Here is a 21,557-nt window from a genome sequence, read left to right as displayed (position 1 = left end):
CATGGACTAACTTCTTTGTATGATTCTTTTCATGATGTGGAAATTCTTACTTATCTAACACTGCATACAAGCGTCAGGGTAACAACTCTTGTACATTGCTCATTGCATTCAAACCTTATTTAACACTGCATACAAGCGTCATGGTAACAACTCTTGTACATTGCTCATTGCATTCAAATTATACAGTTTGTCGCTTCTAGGGAACATACTAATATTTACACAGGATTTAAAGGATTCATGTCATTATTTTTTTAACACAAATATTACCCTGACTATCTGTTACCTAACACAACCCTCCACTTTACAAATATGAGGTTTGAGATCCGACAATAGAAGTGTTAAAAAAACAATAATAGAAAAAATAAATAAAAATGATCAATTATATAATTATAGATCTGCTTCTATAATATATTTTCAAATCTATCATATGCAAAGCCTAATTGAAATAAAGTTTAAGTTCAACAATATACCATCACCGATGTCAAATTTAGGAGAAAGGGCGTGGATATAACGGCTATAGCGTTGCTAATGGAGAATTAACTAAATGCGAAAGATTATTGACATGATCAAGGTAGATAACATAAATTTGGGAGGTTTGTGGGAACTCATGATGCGATTGGGGATGAAAAATGAAGAAAATATTGAAAAAATCCAACTTACTCCAGTAAATCATGACTAGCTAAAGAGAAAGATGGCTAAGTCACATCAAGGGAGTTGTAGCTGGTTGATCAATTTTTATTTTTTTATTTTTTTGCATTTTTAGTTTGGTGAAAAACATTATTTCTTTGAATAGCACCTTCCACACCAAGATTGGCAACAAATTGATTACTCCTAAGCCTTGAAGGATGTAAAACCCTCCAAGTGCCACTATAAAATGTGGTATTAGCTATAGATTATGATTGAATTCGGATAGTGCTGCATGCACTTTGTGACTTCAATGTGTCATAGCCATTTTCTTGGTTTAGTAAGGTTCTGATGTGGGTGATTTCCACACAATGTGCTTATACAGCATCCAAAAACTATCCAGAGCGTTAGGAAATAGCAGAAAACTTAGCAACACGGGACCCAGCGGATTGCAGCAGGTTAAGACTAATCTTATTGTGTAATAATTTCAACAAATACAAATCTAGAATTACAAGTTTTCATGTATTGGATTGCTTAGGCCATTGTGTGCAACTTAATTATCAGCCTTATGGTGTCAAAATTAACTATGAAGTGATGGTGGATCAATTTCATGACTATCATACGCTAATTAATTGTCAACATCAGAGAAGGTGTCACAATCACACGTATGTTAACAGATTAGTTGAAACTAATGTGAATAATCTTAGTTGGGCTCCTCCCCCCGAAAAAAAATAGTAATAAAACAGAACACTTTGCTAAACGCATCTATGACAAGGCTTAAAGTTACATTACTTTTCATTGTTAAATGCAGGTTGCATGATTCGTGAATACTTTATGTAGAGATGCACATGGGACAAGGAATTAAAAAGCAACAATAAAGCTCCACCTATGGCATGTGGTGGTGGCAGGTGGCCCTGCGAGCCTGTTTGGTGTTACCAATCTTGCGGCATTTCATCAAACAGTCGGTGTTGACATCTTATTTGTATAATTCTAGTGATAAGTTGTTTGGCACTTGCATCCATGACTAGGAAAGTTATTATTTATGAATCAAAGTGAAGTCAGAAGGCAAAAATAAACAAATTAATAAAATATAATAAGAGCAACCGTCTCCCATATAATTTGTGGGCCAAATTGCTCCTGCCGACAACGACATCAATAACAATGTTGTAATTAAGCTACCTGAGTTCAGCAGAATGATCCAAGTCCTATCTTGTTCGCCAGCCATCTCCATTTCTTTAGAGATTATGTCTCCAATGACATGAACATGTGCTTTCCCTCCCCAGTCCTCTTGCATTTCCATAGCCAATCGTCTAGTAAGCTATATATAAGATGGGCAAGTCACCTTTACAAGCACGAACTTAACCAATCAGCTCATCTTGGCTGGTCTTCCCTTTCAATAGGCAATCAATCAGGAAAATAGAAGATGGCTGATCAAGCATTCCATGTTAGATCCACCAGCTTGCCATCCAGATCCCACCCAGCTGCCGCCCAAATTGAAGGAAATCTGCGCAAGATTAGAGCTTGTTTGGGTTCCTTAACTACATCGGCTGTGTCGGACTGTCTGAGAGGGCTCGGAGATGTCTACGATGCAATCGAGGAGCTTCTTCGTTTGCCCGGCAATCAGCAACACCTCGCCCATTCGAACCAAAGGAAATGGTTGGACGAGGAGCTCGATCTCTCTCTCCGGCTGCTTGACCTGAGTGGCGCAATTAGGGACAGCCTCGCCTTCACTAGGGGTCATCTGCGAGAAATTCAGCTCTCTGTTCGGAGAAAAGCATGCACTGATGTCAAGAGCAAAACAGCACATCACTACGACTCCACTCCTATTCGATCCATAAAGAAGGCCTTCGCGACTTCGATGAGATCATTGCAGAAACAGATGGAAAGCAGCAACAAACGCACACCTTGCTCAGCGATGGACGCCATGATGGTTGAGGCGAGGGAGATTTTGATCGCTCTGCTTCAAGCGGCTTCTTCGTTCTTAGCAATGCCGAGGATAAATCAAAAGGGAAGCACTCGCAAGTGGTCGCATATGTGCGAGTTTTTGCATACAAAGAAGGTGGTTTGCGAGGAGAAGGAATGGGGCGCGGGAGGGGAATTCTTGGACGCTCTCTGCGACAACATTTGTGATCTGGAGGGCGGATTGGAATCACGTTTCAGGAGGTTGATAAAAAATAGGGTTTCTCTCCTCAACATTCTCAGCTTTTAGAACACCATGCCCGGTGAAGATGACATTGTGTATTGTGAAAAAATTGTGTATAGTTCAATTTGTGAAGTTCATTTGTGTATATCTTGAAGTATTGTACTTCTAGCTTCTTTATTTTGTCATAACAACAATTATCTCAAAATCTATCAATATGATCACAACCAGCTATGAATTTGTGAATTTGGAGGATTTTGAGCTCAACGCTATAGAACATTTGAGTTTGTTAAGATAAAATTAAATGAATAATGCTTGGCTTGTAATATGATCGGTAAGGTCGCTAATGATATAGATTGGTTGATCATGAAAAGGTAAATAATGATAATGGGGCAGCCACTAAATTGGCCAAACTTGATGGCTCGTTCTATGACTAGCATCTTTAACTATTGACTCCTAGGCAAACATCTCCTTCTACGCCAAACGACATTTCAGTTCTAAAATGGTGATAAAGTATGATGGGGGGGAGATGACACCATGAATTTCCAAGTGAGGATGTTTGGTCATGGCTCCATTGATTATTTTTTTTGGAAGAGTCATTGAGCTCATCAAAAGGGAAAGCCACTAAGTCATACCTAAACTTAAGAGCCACTAAGCTCTGGCATTAAAAGTATAATTCTCTTAAACTCTATCCTCATTTCTTAAGGCTCTTACCTTAGTTGTAATATTACAACATAAAAATAAAAGAAAAGAGAGAGAAAAATAAGATATTACATGAAAATAAATTATTGCAATTTGAAATTACATAAAATTATATTAAAAAAGTCTAACATGAGGTGAATCCACCATATTTCTTCTAGCCTTGGTAAAAATTACTCTTTTTTAAAAATGGTGGCCTCCAAAAATTGGATGTTTGAATTTTATTCCATGTGTTTAATTCTCTCTCCTTACTTGATTGCATTTCATTGGCAAAATTTTTCAAGATCCATCAAGGGGGACTAAATTTCCTACTTTCCAAAAATTCATGCCTCAAAATTTAAAATTTGAATGGTTGAATCCTCGTTCTCACTCGTATTTTGGTTGAGTTAACCACTTTTCTTACGTAACTATCTCCAAATTTTGCAATGAATGCAAATGACTCAAAAGTATGAGTCCCATTAGCAACAAGTTGATATGATTAATATGATCACAATTATTTTAAGATATGGTGAAGGAAAATAAATTTTAATATCATATAAATAATTTCAAAAAGAGTACTTATATGCTAATTAATATAGTTAAATAATATATATTAAGAAACATAACATTGCAAAGAGTAAAAGTTCAACAAAAGTGTACAAACACAATCAAAGATAACAAATCTATGAAAGGAATGTATGATTATAATCAAATAAATAAATTTATATACTTTTAAGGCATATTGTATAAAAGCCCATTGCTCCTCTTAGAACTGAAAGAACAACAATAAACAAAAATCAACTTAAAAATCATATTGTATACAATTTTAATCAATCTTAATTACACATTTAGAGGTAAAATATGCTAATTTTTAACTAACATAGTAGTAACTCATTCTACATAAGTTAGATAATAATTATGTAATCTTATTTTATAATTGTCGTAGTCAAACTTAAATCTATAATAAAATGAATTGAACATTTAAAGTATTATCCTAAATTTGTATAAATAAATAACGTCTAAAGAGAAAACAATGAAATAAAGAAAAGCACTTTATAATAAAAAATAAATTAAAGTTGTTTGAATAGGTTTGAAAGAGACAAGGAGGTTAGTTATACTTTAAATTAATCTATGATTTTGAGCTGAGAAAAAGAAAGAAAGAAGATGTTGTTACTCAAAATTCTCTTTTGATTGTATTTGATATGGATGAAGAGTAGAAGTTGTTTCTTTCTAATGGACGATTATAGGGAGATATAGGTTAAAAAGACGATAAAAACTTGCCCAAATAATGATTGCAACATGAGAAGAAGCATTATGGCTCAAAATGTTCTAAGGGAAGGGACAATGGGTTGATGCTTTATACATATTTAGTTGTTGCATGGGGAGCACTAGAGTGAAAGAGCTTTGGCTCTTGTTACTTAGAGTAAAGTCAATATTCGACAATAAAATTTTTAAGGAATAAGTAGACATAATATCTACAGGTGTTGACATTTAAAAATAAATAAATTAGGGGATTCTAGGTGTGCGTGTGTGTGTGTGTGTGTGTGTGTGAGAGAGAGAGAGAGAGAGAGAATGAATGAAGAAGCCTTACTTAACCTTTTATAACATGGCCTAAGAAATGCAAAAAGTATAACGTAAAAGAGGAAGGTGGTTATGGTGATTTAGTTTAAAGGATTGGGGATGATTTGGTCTTTTTGCAAATTTTAATTCCACTAAAAAAATTGTGTGCCTAATTCATACATTTCTTTCGAAATATATGTGTGTAATTCATTGTTATCTCTTTTTAAGTGTCTCATATTTTTTGTTCATTCTTACTTATTCTTTTATAATACCAAGATAGAAGGAATAGAACAACAGTAAAGCTATCAAATTTCACTATCTAAAATACACTTTGGTAGTTGACCAACACTTAAATGTTTTTAGTTAACGGTGGCTTAAAATTGAATATTTTGAGAATCATTATGAAAAATAATCTGAGAATGAAGACCCGTGATATTATTGTAAAGTTATATGAGACTTGTATAAAGAGTCAATTGATATGAAACCCAACCTACTTTCTTGATTAGCTTAAGAAAACCAATAAAGTGAGAAGGAAGCTCTCCACTCTTATTGATTAGTATATGCATATGTAAAAAGTAATAAATAATCTCAAAACTTAAACTCAATCTATCAAGATTAGGCTAAAAATATTTTCTCTTCTACATATGTAAATATAAAATTATTATTAAATTAAATGAATCTTCTAAGTGGCTAAATCAAAAGCTTGAATTTTAGAGTGTCATCTCATTAATCTCAAACTTACATAAAGGAGATCAAACTTATAATAAAGCTTTATAAGGTATTATATGTATACTAGTTTGAAAACTATTATTATAAACAAACTCCATAAGAAGAATACAATTTACCTAATTACCTTTATAATCATGAAAGTAAACTCTCATCTAATATTCTAAGGCATAAATAGTTTACTCTAACCAGCCATCTATCTATGGATGACATAATTTTGAAGAACAACCTTACAATTAAAGTCTCTTACACTTTCTTCCATAACCTAGAATAAGTTGCAGGAAATTAGTTAACCTAATTTAAATTCATCCCCACCTACCTTTGACTCCGAATAAGCTCAAATGAAACTATAACTTATTTCATATTTAGTGAGTTCATGTTGAAACAAAGAGAACCCAAATCCAATCTAATTTGAAGTTAGGTTCAAGTCAACCTTAGATAATATTTAAGACCTTTGGCTGTAATGAACTAAGAAAATAAAGTTTAATGCTCTAAAACCCTTCTCTAGACAGTCCTTTGAGCATAAGAAGCTTAGTTAACCTATTTCACTAAAACAACTTTAGTTTCATGTCATTATCATTAGTGCTTGGTGAACATAATTATATTATATAAAAAACTACTTAATATTCTACATCCAAAAATAGCTTTGTAGTCTTTTAAAATGTGAGGGATGGATATCACCAATCTTATCGACCCTTATGTTATTAAAGTTCATTGATTAATATTAATTATAACTAATTACATTTTTGAGTGAGTGAAAATAGCATTGTTGTGAGAAGTCAAAGCACAATAGGTGCTCCAGTTCTTTAAGAACAACTTTATGGTCCCATTTGGCATTCATCAATGAATCGAGTATAATAATCGTACTATTTTCAAGAAGGCCAAAATCAATAATTCTATTAGATTGCATTATAATGAATAGAGATACTTAATCATTTATTATACATAAGCTAATAGGTTGGTTATGGTCTTCAACATAACTCCGATTCTCATTTTGAAGAAGAGTTGATACAAATCAAATGTTGCAAAGCACCCAAGAATCATGCAAGTATACGTGTCACCCAAATAGTACACGGAACCGAGCCCGTGTATTGATCCATGATAAACAATCAAACTCCAATGGGTTGTTTAGTAGCCAATCTTAAGCAGGATATAGGCTAAATCCTGTTAAACGACAAAATGCACTTCTGTCAATCCTAAGATTTGGTAAATCCCAAAATGACATCAATTCATCATAAATCAGAAATTTAGTAATTTAGTAATTCCGGGACAAGCAAAGAGGAAGAATGGTGCAAACAGGCTCACCTTCCTCCCTAGTTTTTTGTATGAGCCAATCGGAAGGATGAAAAGGATGGGAGATCGGCAATCCCAAATTTATTTTTTGAAGTGTTGTCAATAATTATCACCACTTAGGTATATAAAAATTTGAGACCGAAAATATTGATTAAATTTAAAAAAAAAAAACAACCTTCATAATTATGATTTCTATGTAATGATAGATAAATAAAGTTTTCATTAACTAATCTATCCCTAAATGATTAGGATCACTAAAATCTTTTTAAAAAATAATTAAACTCCAACTATTTAGCCATTATCATACAATTTTTATGAAATCCTATTTTAAAAGAGGAATTCCATCTCTAGTTTAATTTAAAATAAATAATAACATATGATCATTTCCCAAAGAGGGACAGCTGATGCATGTGGGCTTGACAGGCTACTTACAGAGGGGAATGGGAGCATATCACTAGCCCATAGTAGCTTTATAAATAGATAACACAAGCGTCGGTTCATCATCTTAACATCAAGCCCACATGCCTGTCAAGCCCATATCACGTTTCAAAAAAATAAGAGAGAGAGAGAGAGAGAGAGAGAGAGACAATGAGTATATGTTATCTTGCATGAAATGGTTATTTATTTTGATTTATTTAATTACTATCTTTATGATATCAATATAAAAATTGATAATAATTTTCTAATTAATTTTCTAATTATGTAAAGTAAGATTATATCTGTTAAAAAAAATCTCAATTTTATATTATTTTTAGCAAAAAAAAAAAAGAAAATTATCTAAAAATTATAAAATAAATAAATAAAATCATAATGTCTTGGTAATAAAGGCATTTACAGGCACATCACACAATTCTTACATATTTACATATCCACCATAAACTTTCATGTTTACACACATACCATTTAAATCTTAAATATAGCATAAAGAATAATATTTTTAACACTTTTTTAAAACTTAAAAGTGAAAGGCACATTTATATCAAACACCAAAGTGGCACATATGTAAATGTGAAAGTCTAGATGTGAGATGTAAATACATAAAAATTTAGTGCTAAATATGTAAATTTACCTTTTATAATATTTATCATTAGAAGTATTTAAAAATTACAAAGATGCCAATATCTATTTTTAAAAATGAAATTATTAAATTGGAGCAATTTCATACGGACCACCTGAAACTTACAATTCACAAATCAACCACCGTCTTTCATCCATTTTTTTAAATTCTCATGCAAATATCAAAATTTATGGCAGTTTTATTTCTATCAAGTTCGTGATAGCTTGATCATGACACACATAAATACATCAGTTTGGTAGTTCAAAATAATCACTTGGGGGGCTTAATTTATAAATATCAATATTTTGGGTGATCTGTATGTAATTATCTCTTTATCCTATTGATATACTATTTCTTATGGTGAGCATCCTGATCATGTGATCTGTCTGATCTCAGTAACGATTGGCTTTGATACATTGCTTTAACTCGAGCTGGAAAAATAGAAAGGAACAATGTCCCGAGTCTAGTGGTGGTGTGTAATTACTTGTATTGCTCAATGATAAAGTAATTAAGCTTAAGGGCCCTTCAGCTTTAGTTCAATCGGCTGTAATCCTGAGCTAATCTTTGTAGTTTTACGCCGAAACATCACAGCGAGTTAACTCGGTCATTGCATTATAGAAGGAACATGTGACTCGCATGTTTAAAACAGGTCATGTGACTATCAAAATAATAAGTTCACACACTAGAGCAATGAGTAATGACTAACATAGAAAATATATATCCTTTCCCATTTGAATGATAAAGCAGAAGTTTAGTTCTTCTACAAACGCTTAATACGAGCTCAATGCTTTCCTCCAACTTTCACTGCTAATAATAGCATAGAGCGACCAATCGAATGCTTTGTTCATAAAGTTTGACAATGTTGAGGGAATATCACTAAACAGCACATCAATCAAGAGCAAGCATAAACAATTAATCAGGTGAACATAGCAGATCAGAGCTTACTTCCACTTGTCCGAAAATGAGAGCCCAATGCCTTCACCTTCTCCCTAAGAACAAATTTCTCCACCTTACCAGTCGACGTTTTCGGAAGGTCCTCAAAGATGACTGTTCGGGGCGCCATATAATGTGGCAAATTAGCACGACAGAAAATGATTATCTCTTCACTGCTTGCACGGGCACCATCCTTCAACTTGACGAAGGCGCAAGGCGTCTCCCCCCAGTAGTCATCGGGCCGGCCAACCACAGCTGCTTCGAGTACAGCTGGGTGGCTGAAAAGCACTGATTCCACCTCTACTGTGCTGATGTTTTCCCCACCAGAGATAATTATATCCTTGGCTCTGTCCTTGAGCTTAATATATCCATCAGCATGCCTTACAGCAAGATCACCGGAACGAAACCATCCGCCGGCAAAAGCTTTATTTGTTTCATCATTATCTTTGTAATATCCAGCCATGACCGTGTTGCCTCTAAACATTACCTCGCCTATGGCTTTTCCATCAGCTGGTACACTCTTCATTGTAACTGGGTCTTTAACATCCAATTCCTCGATGCAAAGATGTTGAAGTCCCTGGCGTGATTTGAGTTTTGCGCGATCCTCTGAAGGTAAGGCATCCCAATCAGGCTTCCACACGCAAACCGTTGCTGGTCCATATGTCTCGGTGAGACCATAAGAATGGATGACATGAAAGCCAAGGTCTTCCATCTGGAACAAAACAGTTTGGGGTGGAGGTGCACCACCAGTTGCCACTGTCACTTTTCCAGGCAGTGGCTTCCGGTCACTGAGTGGAGCATTGATGATCATGTTAAGAACTGTAGGGGCACCACCCATGTGGGTCACCTTATGAAGGTGAATGCCATTGAATATGCCCTTTGCTGAGACATTTCTCAAACATACATTAGTGCCACCCTGAGCTGCTATACCCCAGATGAAACACCACCCATTGCAGTGAAACATGGGCACAGTCCATAGATAAACAGGCATTGTAGTGATATCATTCAAAAGGATTGCAGCAATTGAATTCAGGTATGCACCTCGGTGAGTGAAAATGACACCTTTGGGTCTAGAGGTGGTGCCAGAAGTATAATTTAGAGATATTGGGTCGCACTCGTCGAGGGGCCATTTGATGTTAAACTGGGAGTTAGCAGTCCTCAGTAGAGTTTCATAGTTGTTTTCAGAAGATAGAGACTCACCGGGCTCTGAAAGTATAATAAGATGAGGAAGATTAGTTTGATCCTTGGCGAGAAGTCTAAGAGCACCTTGGCCAACCTCTAGTAATTGATGATCAACGAAGATGACCTTTGCTTCAGAATGTCTGATGAGGACTGATAGCATAGCTGAATCATGCCGTGTATTGAGTGTGCACAGAATCCCACCAGTCATGGGAACCCCAAAATGTAATTCACACATTGACGGAATGTTAGGGGCAAGAACAGCAACCTGGTCCAAAAGCGCAATCGATCACCAAATAGTTCTGGAACTAAAAAACAATATTTATACACAATATTAAACATTGGCAGCAACCTAGCATAAAACCAAATATCATGTCTTTCGTTGCTATGAGAATAATCTGCAAGAAAATAGAATAAAGCTGGAAAAGGTGTATAGAAATGCTAGTCAGGCTTTATCAATATATTTTCATGAGAACAATCTGCAAAAAAGTAGAAAAAAAAACTGAAAAAGGTGTATAGAAATGCTAGTCAGGATTTGTCAATATATTTTCATTTGTGAGCATCAAAAGGGGAAAGTTGTTACACTTTCATAAACGCTTTCATAATGGCGTTCAAATTTCAATTATTCAGCATAATGATTCAGGAAATTTGTCTCAGCCTGAAGTGAATTCAATCCCTTCCTCTCCATCCGTGCACCATCAAACAAAAAAACTTCTTTCTACATTACTATGTAAATGAAAAAAAGGGAAAAAATAAAAATAAAAAGGTAACTGGGATCGATTCCATTGTAGAAAAACTGTGTTTTTCGGATGCCTGGGAAGCCAGACATTGTCCCATGATTCGGATCCAGAGAGAGAGAGGGTAGAGACTCGAATAACCTTGAGCTCAGAGCTTTGATACCATGAAAGCTTTGTAAAGGCGCAAAACCAGTAAGGGGAAATACAGAGCAGGCGACTACCTTATGGTAACATGTTCCAATAATGTTATTATTTGTGTCAAATCTTGCCTAAATCCAAGATAAATCATGTTACAATACAGCCCCTTAATGAGTCATCAGCCAATGGATGGAACTCAAATTCAATCATCCATGTTTTGGCTGTTTAAGTGCTTCATAAATAAACCATGATTAAATGAAAAATTTTTATGCCTACAAGTAATAGCTTAGACTTACTATGCATATCCCCTCTTAGTATATATCTGTTGAAACCAGATGTGTTTGGGAGGCACGCCTAAGGAATAGAACGCTGAAGGATGAGAGAGAGAGAGAGAGAGAGAGAGAAGGGCAAGCAATACACAATAATGAACAGTAAATTTGTGTAACATTTATTCATGAAATGGACCATAATTATAGGAATGACGCAGGTAGGGTGTGGGTATTTCAGTCTGTACATAAATATGGCTCATAGGACCCATGGATATGGTTGCGCAATTGTGAGACTGGGCGGCCATTAAGTAAGTCATCTGTCGATAGGGCGTCCATCAAGCTAAGCGGCTATGAGGCCAGGCGTTTGTGAGGTTGGGCGGCTGTCAGACCGAGCAACTGGTAGGCCGGGTGGATACTTGCTAAGGGTTCACGTCCACTCTGGAACCGGTGGACACACTTTATCTTCTCGGTCTCGAGATTGGAAGACGCCAAATTCATCCAAGTGATTGGAAGACGCCAAATTCATCCAAGTGGATCTGGTCATATGGGTTCTTCAGGGGTTGATCTACCCCTTATCTGTCTATGGAACATTGTCTTCCCAGTACGTAAAGGGCTAGCCGGTTGAGTGTGTGGTCCTGGGTCATCCTTGGTAGGTCCTGCGGAGCCACATCACCTCTTCCGCCATCCGTGAGATGTCTTTGAGATTTGTGCTGACGCATTTTTTATGTACATATTAAAGTTTTCTGATTTTCTTGCTACTTGATAGCGACAGCTATGATAAGAAAAAAGAAACCTAGATTTTTTAAGCAAGTGTGACTATTTGATGTGCAATAATTAACTACTTAATTTTGGTGCCATATTTGTTATAAAGATGAAGTGGAAATTTATCTTTCAAGCGTTCTTTAAGATTCATCTTCGGTCTCATTAGTGGTGCTGAGTCCTAACATGAAGACAATCAGTCATGACACCAAAATCGCTTGGCTAAGCCCAAATGTGAAGACGGCCAGTCGCGGCGCCAAGATTGTTCGGCTGAGTCCAAATACGAAGACTGCCAGCCGCGGCGCCAAGATCATCCGGCTGAGTCCTAACATGAAGACAACCAGCTACAGGACCAAGTTCGACCGGTTGAGCCTAAATGTGAAGGCGGCCAGCCGAGGCGCCCCCGCTAAGTCCAAATATGAAGACGTTCAGTAGCAGCGCCAAGATCGTTCGGCTGAGTCCAAATACGAAAACAACAAGTCGCGACGCCAAGATTGTCTGGCTAAGTTCGAATACAAAGACAACCAATCGCGACGCCAAAATCACTAAGCTGCATCCAATATGAAGATAGCCAATAAAAATGGCTGACCAAGGCACCAAGGTCGCCCGGCTAGCTAAAAGCATAAGGTTACCAACCCACAAAAAAACTTGACTCAGAAACAACCTGAGAAGCAGTCTCCTGCCCGGTAACAACAGGAAATACTTAATATCCTTGCATAAACCCTGTGCGAGGCATGACAAGCTCCACAAAGGGCACAGCATAAACTGCCCCAGATCAAAGCCCGGGTGGTGACCATCGTTAAGGCGGGCAAGGTAGGACTTGAGTTAAACTGCAACAACTTAAAGACTACAAATCATCAATCACTTATCAAGCACATTACCGGGCAAGCCCCTCACAAAGACACAGCAAGAGAAAAAACCAAAATGTACAAAAGATAACCAAACCGCTTCATTACAAAAGATATATGCAATTTTCATATTTACCAAATTTTCATGTTTACAAAAAGGTGGTCTATACAAAATATTTGCAAAATTATTGTTCAAAAGAAAAACCTAAGCTTCTAGAAGCCGACTGGAAGAGCCCCACTTGTTTTGAGTGTCCAAATACTTTGGATCAACCAAACCTGATCGAATGAATTGATCAATCATCGTCAGGCTACCAATCCGAAGTTGCTCTTCAAGGAGCTTCACCTGCATAGTGCGAGACGGAAGCGACGCGAATCATTCCATTTTCATGGTCGTCATTTGCTCTTTCAGGCTACGAATTTCTTCCTCGTCAAGTGAAAATAATTCAGAAACCGAGGAAAATTCCTCCTCCACTGCAGCGAGCTTCTTCTCAACTGCCTCAACCCACTTCTTCGCCTCTTTGGTCAACCCAACCAAGATCTCGGCTTGTTCCGCAGCAGCAACCCACCCATTCTCGGCACGGTCCAACTCCATTGATTGAAGGTGAGAGGCCTCCCATGCTTTCAAATGATATCGGTTGGTCTTCTAATACAAATAGGACCGCTCCAACTTCCGAAGAGGCTTCGTGAATGCCTTGTTGGCATCATATTTGATGTCATATGTGTAAGGTGTTTGCTTGAACGCTACAGGATTGTTTTAAGCATCCCGTAGACCAAGAAATCTATTCAGATCACCTGGTACGTGTCTTGGGCAAAGAACTAGGAACAGTGTCGACTTAGCCTTACCCAGGGAAATTCGTCGTGGGGTAGTGTTGGTCCCGATACAAGGCGTGTTTAATGCCTTTTTTGGTGTTTAGAGGTCATACTCCGTCTATTTGAAGTCTCCCGTGGCTAAGGACAACCATCAAACTCTCCGATGCACATTTTAGGAAAATTCGGGTTCAAACCAATCTACCTGCTCTGAGGTCCGGGATGCTTGTCAAAACTAAAATCCCCTAATTAAAACCTCCAGAATGTTCATTTTTGAGTTATGGGGTATGATTTTAACGATACATGATTTCTCGTAGCTTCTGGATCAGTGAAAACCTTCCTACGGACATCCAGACATAAAATTGAGTTTCGAACTATTCGGATCGTACTTGGCCTCAGGCACTAATTTTAGACTGTTACGGTGCACGCCCTAGTGTCCACCTTGATGTGGGAGAACCTATTTTCACTGCTAACAGTCTATGGTAGTCCATGAATCTATAAAAAGCTACCCGTACAAAGCTTCGCGCACCAAGGTAGAAGAATGCAAAGAGGCAAGCCCCCTTTGGGGGGCTTGGGTGCTCAAGCGCCCGAAATGGTTATGTGAGTGTATAACGTGAGTGTTAGAATCTTTTGGAACATTCACATTATACTCAATTGTTTAGTGCACTACACATGTCCCCTTAAGCGACCGTAGCGTGCTAAACTCTCTTTTAAGATATAATACAAATGTTCACACCTGTTGAAACACTCATAACGTGCTCAATCACTTGGCATGCCACACATATTCGCTTGAGCAACAGTGGCATGCTGCCTCATATTTGCATTTTTGCATGTGCATCATCTAGTCTATTTAGATGGCAAGTTGATAAGTTAGATAAGTGATCCGTCCGTTGGTCATAATTTTTAAACGAACATTGATCGCAAGGATGTCTTGATGAGCAATGTGAGTTTTTGTATTATAAGTAGTATACAACATGACTGTGTTAAGGTTCCAATGACTCTAAAGTATATCACCTGCGATGTACTTTATTTTAAAAACATAAGAAAAAAATGTATTTTATATATATATATATATATTATACGTAATCCCCTTATTTTAAAATTATGTAATTTAGGTCATATGTGAGGCCGCCCTTTCAAAATGTCATCACCTCAGTGATGTATTCTAGATCCTTTGGACCGGGTTTAGAATTGGCGACCCCGTCAAAGTCATACGGGAGTCTTTACCCCTATACCTTTGTGCACATTTAGATGATGTGTTAGGACACTTTCGTTAGACATTGTGTTAGGCTAAGATTAGGGCATTAGATAATCTCCGTTGTCTGGCTATTGCTCTTTGCTGGTTTGGTTGTCCTAGCAAAACAACACTTTGTTTGTGAGTATGAACATGTGTAATAATATATTATAGTCAGTTTTGTTGCAGTGAGTCATGCATAAACACACACGCACACAAAAAGGAAGGAGCAAGTAATGATTTAAAGACTAACATTTTCTGCAGAAGCTATTGAGCTCCTCCCACGAAACATGGCTTATATGCATTGCATGATATAACTTGTGCTAACGTTTTTGCATGTCGAGTCTTTTTTTTATCATGTATTTGATAGAGTTCTTAGGATCGATTCTGTATAAAAAATGAGGTAGGGCAAGGGGTCCAAGGTGTATGATGCACCAAACCACGTGACGGGGACAAGGAGCGATTGTTCGTGTCTCGCACCTTAATTCTAAATTTATATTCATGTATAAAACTAGGAAAGAGCATGTATATGCGGAGTTCGACAGTTTTTCCTGTTTTCCTGAGACATGTTGCCGACCCAGGAGCATCAGCCTCTGTGTTTTTTTTTATGCTTGTCTTGCATCTTTTATTGTTATACATGTGTTTTGCAAGTTTCGTCATTTTTTAGGTGTGGTTTTTCTGGGAATCATGGTATAATTTAAGCATTTTAGAGACCCTAAAAATTATAATTTTTCTAAAAAATCTAATAATAAAATATTAATATTAATCAAAATTTTAGGATTAAAATATTTCAAAATTTTAAAGCTTGCACTTACTTTTTTGCATGGCCTTTCGAACCGGTTTTAAAATGATTCGCACGCATGTCTATACACCCCATCATACTTAATAAGACATTTATGTCTCAAATTATATTAGATAAATGCATCATATTTGTATGACCTGAGAGAAGCCCCCATGCTTCAACTTAACCAGCCCAACAAAGATTTCTACTTAAGTGGTTGTCTATTGCGATTAGGGTGTTAGAGGCTTCCCAGACCCAGGCGGGGTACAAGTTCTTGTGAGGAGTGTTTTTTCAGCTTTATAGTCAGACCTCTCTTTTCACTTCTTTCATTGTGGCATCTTCATCATTTATTCAGCAGATATAAGTCTCACCCCTTTGATCTCTATCTTATAGGGTCCTATAATTAGAGTTTCATTCCTTTTGACCCTAAGGCTACCGAGGCTCTCTCAGATGACACAATTCACGGATTGCTAACAAGGATTTTCTGGTTGTATGGGGTCGACTACCTTCACGACCAGATAGGCTCAGAGTCCTATAGCTTAGGATGACAGATTTGTGGTATCCTGACTCAGCTATCTCTATCCAATTAGGACTACTCTAATCTTCCTTTGTTGAGCCCTTTTAAGCCCTGTTGTCATTTGCTACTTTGTTGATGTCTTCTTGACAACCCCTACTATCGATAGGCAAGTTACTCCTTTAGGATACGGTGATTCACCCTCTGCCCTTATGACTCGATCAGCATTGAAGCATAGGGATGTTCCTGTCAAGTCGACTTGGTTATTTCTCCGGGCCTTGCTTATCTGCGTGCCACCGTCCACATATGGATTTGAGGGACTCACCCACTCCCCATGTGGTTCAATATAGGCTCCCGAGGTGGTGAGATGCTCTTGGTTGAAATAGTCATTCTTTTGACGACCCATTTACCGATTATCACAATAATGTAAGGAAGACTTCATTTATTGAGAGTATTTTTGGGTATCCCCTAAGATGGTAATTAACCAAAGGAATACATACATTTAGGATTACTCTTAACCCCGAAACCAAAACAATATTCTTTTTGGTTATCTGGTTACGTGTTTCGAGGTATTTAAATCCAATCTTGTTTGAACGTATATTCTTGACCTATCACGTGAGGATTATCTATACATAAGCATTTCATGTTTCATTTTAAAATTTGTTTGTATATTTTTGTTATAAATCTCGTCTTTTTCAATTCATCTCCTCTTCAAGTTATTCCTATGATCCGAGAGTGAGATTTACTTGAAAAGGGGTATCATACGACGACAATATATATACATACAAGCTGACGACTCCGAGTTTTAAAAAAAAATCAAGAAAATGTCTGCGACCATATGACCTCTAAGAACGCGGAAGGGTAGATTTTGACTGATGGAAAATTAGTGTACCAGTCAATCGATCGGTTGATAGTGGTGAATTGACCTTCGGGGGAATTCCAGATCTTCGTCTTAGGTCCCTGAGAAGGAACCCAACCCGAAGGAGAGCCCTTACTTTTCTTTGGAAGCAGAGGAGGCAGGAGAGTTGATTCCGTGGTTGTTTCTTTGCCTCCGTGGTGTCGAGTCTCGGGAGTTTTTCCCTCGGGATCAGTCACAGATTCGGTCTCCCGGGAATCACTGGTCGACTGACCTCACTCCTGTCGTAAAGATCAATAAACAAGACTCCTAGACTGGGGGCATCACTTTTCTCCTTACTTCTCCTAAAGAACGTTTCTTATTTGAACTTTCCCAAGGTTGCTCAGACGGTCCCCCAGTTTTTCGGCGACCAAAAGGAGCTGCATCCAAAAGATAAGTATAAAGTTAACGGGGGCCTTACACTTCCTGACAATAATGGTCACTTCCACAGTTGAGACCTTTTGAATCATAATCGTGGTAGCAGAAATGTTAAAGCGGAACTCCTCACCTACTGGGCCAATTTTTCAGTCTGCCACCCCAGTTGGTCTCCCTTCGGCAACCGTCACTCCCCACTGGATCTCATCCGCTTTGGCTTCGGCCTTGACCTTCCTCCTGTCCAATCGAGCAGCCACCTCCTTCGACCGTCGGACCTCCACAGCGTTAGAGGAGGCCCATAGCTACACCGTCATCTGATTGAACACTTTCGGAAATAAAATTAGATCTACAATCGTCGGACCGATGTGTTGGAAAACTGAGAGCGACCCTCGATATTGGCCCCCTTGAACCGAGAGTAGTCGGTACCCTTCTTCTTTTGGAAAAGAAGCTAGATGAAACTGTTCCCCCCCCCCCCCCACCCCCCCCCAACCCTCGGTAAACGAGGCAATGAAGAACTTGTGTCTCCAATCTTTGACCTAGCGTTCCAAGTCGGTGAATTAAAACTGATTGGTTGTTCTGAATTGGACATAACCGTTCGATTCCATGTGAAATGAGAACATGTGGCTAAATAGATCAATGAAACATGGAATGCCATTTCACCGGCAAAAGATTATGTATGTCAGGATCGCCATCATGGAGTTCGGCTTAATCTGCACAAGGATGGCCCCATACTGAATAAGAATCAATCTGAGTTTGTGAGACAGAGGCAGCTGCAACCCACATTAAAACTAGTCTTGGTGCACCACTAGCTCATTACCATATCTCTTGGTAGCCCTTGCATATGGACGGGAGGCCCGCAGCTTAATGGTCGAACGCAAAATAAAAGTTTCTCTGATGAAAGTGACTTTCGACGATGACAAAATGGACCATTTGTCCGCGGCCACGAGACCGAAGGTCTGAGTAGTCATCTTCGGAACCATATGAACACCAAAGAAATAAATAATGAACTGGAGATAGAAGAAGAATCAACTAGCTAAAAGGGGAAAGACAGAAGGCACGCTCATGGAAGATAAAACGTCTTTTGTGAAAATAGAGGAAAATGTCTTGCCAAACAAAAACATTGAGATTTGCAAAAACAAAGATTTTATTTATCACAGAAAACATGATTACATAGGTATTTACTCTGACTAGAAATATTCACAAGTTGATCCTTGACCACCTCAGCCAGGACTAAACCCCTCCACACTAGTCTCAAAAACAATGTCTGGTCACTAAGCTTAAATTGATTCACTCGATCGGCCTTAGAATTGACCCTCACAAAAAATGCATCCTCCCAAAGCTCAGCAATCTCAAATGAAGATAGGATGTTTCCCCACGCAACTCCTCTAGCCTAGCTTGTAAGTCTCAGTCCTACCGGGCCAGAGTCGTCTTCAGTTCCACCAGATGATATGTTAAAGCCTCGATGGATGACCAACGCCCCTCAAAAGTTTCACCCTAAACCTCGTCTGGTTCGACCAGACGATCGACCACGTCCTCTTCACTAGCGGTCAGTCCCTTGGGAGCTATAATTGTCCATAAAGTCAGTCACCGCCGCCAGTGCCGACCAGCAATTGCCCGACGTGAGGATCCTCGTCTATGAAAGGAAAAACAGTCAACGAACATCAGGTTGTTCAAAAAAAAAAGAAAAACAAGAAACATAACAATTTACCCAAGATCCAATTTACTTCGAACCATGTTGTTACAACCACATCAAAGGATGAGAAATCATATGCCGACCACATCTCGCCAAACGGAGGGTAATCTCCACTGACTCGTTGAATATCAACTAAGAGAGGAATATTCGTAACAGTTGGTTGGACCTAAACATCAAAAGTTCTCGTCGATGGGTCGATCACTAAGACCCCCTGCTCCTCACCTGCCTCGAGTAAAGCCTTCCCCAGTGCACCGCAAACCGAATCAAACGAATCTTCCTCCCACACTTCTTCAATCGGTTTTAGCCTTTTGGCCAATCTCTTCCTCGACAGCTCACCCTTGAGTTGGCACGACCTGATCCTAAAAGCATTTAGCATCCTGGTCTTATTAACGGATTTTAGCACAGAGTCAAATCATTTCTCGATAACAAAATTGTGAATAACAAACAAAGGCCGAGAAAAGGAACAAACTTGAGATGATGAAGCTACCCCCAGAGCCTTATATACAATAGTCATGGGCATGTAAATCCAGAGAGTTTATTAATGTTATTAAATAAATATTGTTATAAAGTTCATTTATTTTAAATTTTTTTTTCTCAGTTGTCACTATCAGGAAGTAAGAAAATTGAGAAAATTAACATGTACACAAAAAACATGGCTCGCACGGATCTCGAAGCGGCTTGATGCATGAAATCAAAACTAGAATTTATGACTAAAGAACTCGGGACCAGCTGGATGGCATCAGGTCAATCGACCCAAGGACAATCTTGGCCAACCAATAGCAAAAAAGCATTTGCGATGGAAAATGTGAAGGCATATGATCCTTCAACCAATTAATTGGAGCCCGACCTCCTGGTCGACTGGCCACTCCTGACCGACCATCAACAAAGATCGATCGACTAGTATGAATAGCCATCTTCTCGGGTTCAACCAGTCATCTCATATCTTGCTTTAATATGTAAATCGAAAAAGTATCAGCAAAAATCGCAAAGCATCTCATGGATGGTGGAAGAAGTGTCGTGACCCTACGGGAATTACCAAGGACGATCCGGAACCACGCGCTTAGTCGACCAACCTACATGTACCGGGAAAACGGAGCGCCTCAGACGAATGAAGAGAAGTTTATCTCTGAAGAATCCATTAGACCAGATCCATTCGAATGAATATGTCGCCTTTCAACCCGGATAAACCAAGAAGGTAAAGTGGGTCCTCCCATTCCATAGCAGTTGACAAGGATCCCTAGCAGGAAGTCGCCAGGCTTGAAGGCCACCCGGCCTAATAGCCGCTCGGCTATATCCATGGGCCCCACGGGCCATATTCATGTACATACTAAAAAACCCACGTCATACCAACAACATGTAATTGTACTATGACCCATTCCCATAAATAAAGGGTTCACTTTATGAATAAAGGATATGTAAATTAATATTCATTATTGTGTTATTACTCTCCTCTCTCTCTCTCTCTCTCTCCCTATTCCTCAGCCCTCTATTCCTTGAGCATGTCTCTCAGATAATTTTGGATTCATCACTATACATATTCTCTCTCGGAATACATCCCCTGTCGTTAATTCAGGCCACATGAATTTAGTTCTACAAATTATTAGGTATAAATCAATACCAACAAAACAAGGAAAAATTACAGCGGGAAAAACATAGAATAGAATGAAATCGTGATTGCTCACCACATCACCACGAGAAATTCCCAAACAGTCAAGCGCGGACGCGAGGCGGAGACATCTCTCTCGAGTTTCCCTCCAAGTGAAGCGCAAATCGTCTTGGATGATGGAGACGCGGTCACCGTAGACAGCAGCGGCCCGTTCGAGGAAGCTCAGAGGAGTGAGCGGAACGTAGTTTGCCGAGCAGCGAACGGAGCCCTCCATCACCCGCGTTCTCCGGCGATTACAAGTTTTCGGTATTAAAGTCCATCGATACTAAAGATCATTCAGATAACATGATCAGGCGGACACTCCCAACTATGGGTGTAAACTAACCGAACACGAACGAACAAAGCTTGTGTTCGTGTTCGGTTCGTTTAAAATTTAGTTTGTTTGAAATAAGCTCGTGTTCGTTTCTTAACGAACGAACCGAACACGAACCGAACACGAGCTGTTCGCGAACGACGAGTTAGTTTGACATCTCTAATATTAATATATAAAAATAATATTATATATTAATTATATAACTTATATTATATAAATATTCAATATCTATATTAGTATATTACTACTATAGTATATTAATATATTATTATTATTATTTTATTATATATTATAATTTATAAAATTTAATTTTTTAAAATATCATAAATTATATATAT

The 21,557-nt window shown here is 38.2% G+C and overlaps 2 protein-coding genes across 3 annotated transcripts; one reads left to right on the top strand and one right to left on the bottom strand.

The window, feature by feature from the left end:
* Positions 1-2,027: 2,027 nt before the first annotated feature.
* On the top strand, positions 2,028-2,979 carry LOC110019730. Its single transcript, XM_020717520.1, has one exon. It carries the CDS (start codon positions 2,048-2,050, stop codon positions 2,831-2,833), a length of 786 nt encoding a protein of 261 aa, XP_020573179.1. The 5' UTR covers positions 2,028-2,047; the 3' UTR covers positions 2,834-2,979.
* Positions 2,980-8,553: 5,574 nt separating this feature from the next.
* LOC110019731 (probable acyl-activating enzyme 1, peroxisomal) lies at positions 8,554-21,206 on the bottom strand. Of its 2 annotated transcripts, none has more exons than XM_020717522.1 (2): positions 20,923-20,999; positions 8,554-10,498 (listed from the first exon to the last, which is right to left on the bottom strand). In XM_020717522.1, exon 2 carries the CDS (start codon positions 10,426-10,428, stop codon positions 9,013-9,015), a length of 1,416 nt encoding a protein of 471 aa, XP_020573181.1. In that variant the 5' UTR covers positions 10,429-10,498; positions 20,923-20,999; the 3' UTR covers positions 8,554-9,012. The 2 variants fall into 2 exon arrangements, with proteins under 2 accessions (XP_020573181.1, XP_020573180.1); XM_020717521.1 differs by having other exon boundaries at positions 8,555-10,458; positions 20,923-21,206.
* Positions 21,207-21,557: the final 351 nt, after the last annotated feature.

Source organism: Phalaenopsis equestris, unplaced genomic scaffold (genome assembly GCF_001263595.1).
Source record: "Phalaenopsis equestris unplaced genomic scaffold, ASM126359v1 Scaffold000074, whole genome shotgun sequence".
In the NCBI taxonomy this organism is placed as follows: domain Eukaryota; kingdom Viridiplantae; phylum Streptophyta; class Magnoliopsida; order Asparagales; family Orchidaceae; genus Phalaenopsis; species Phalaenopsis equestris.
This window is presented reverse-complemented; position numbering and strand designations above follow the sequence as displayed.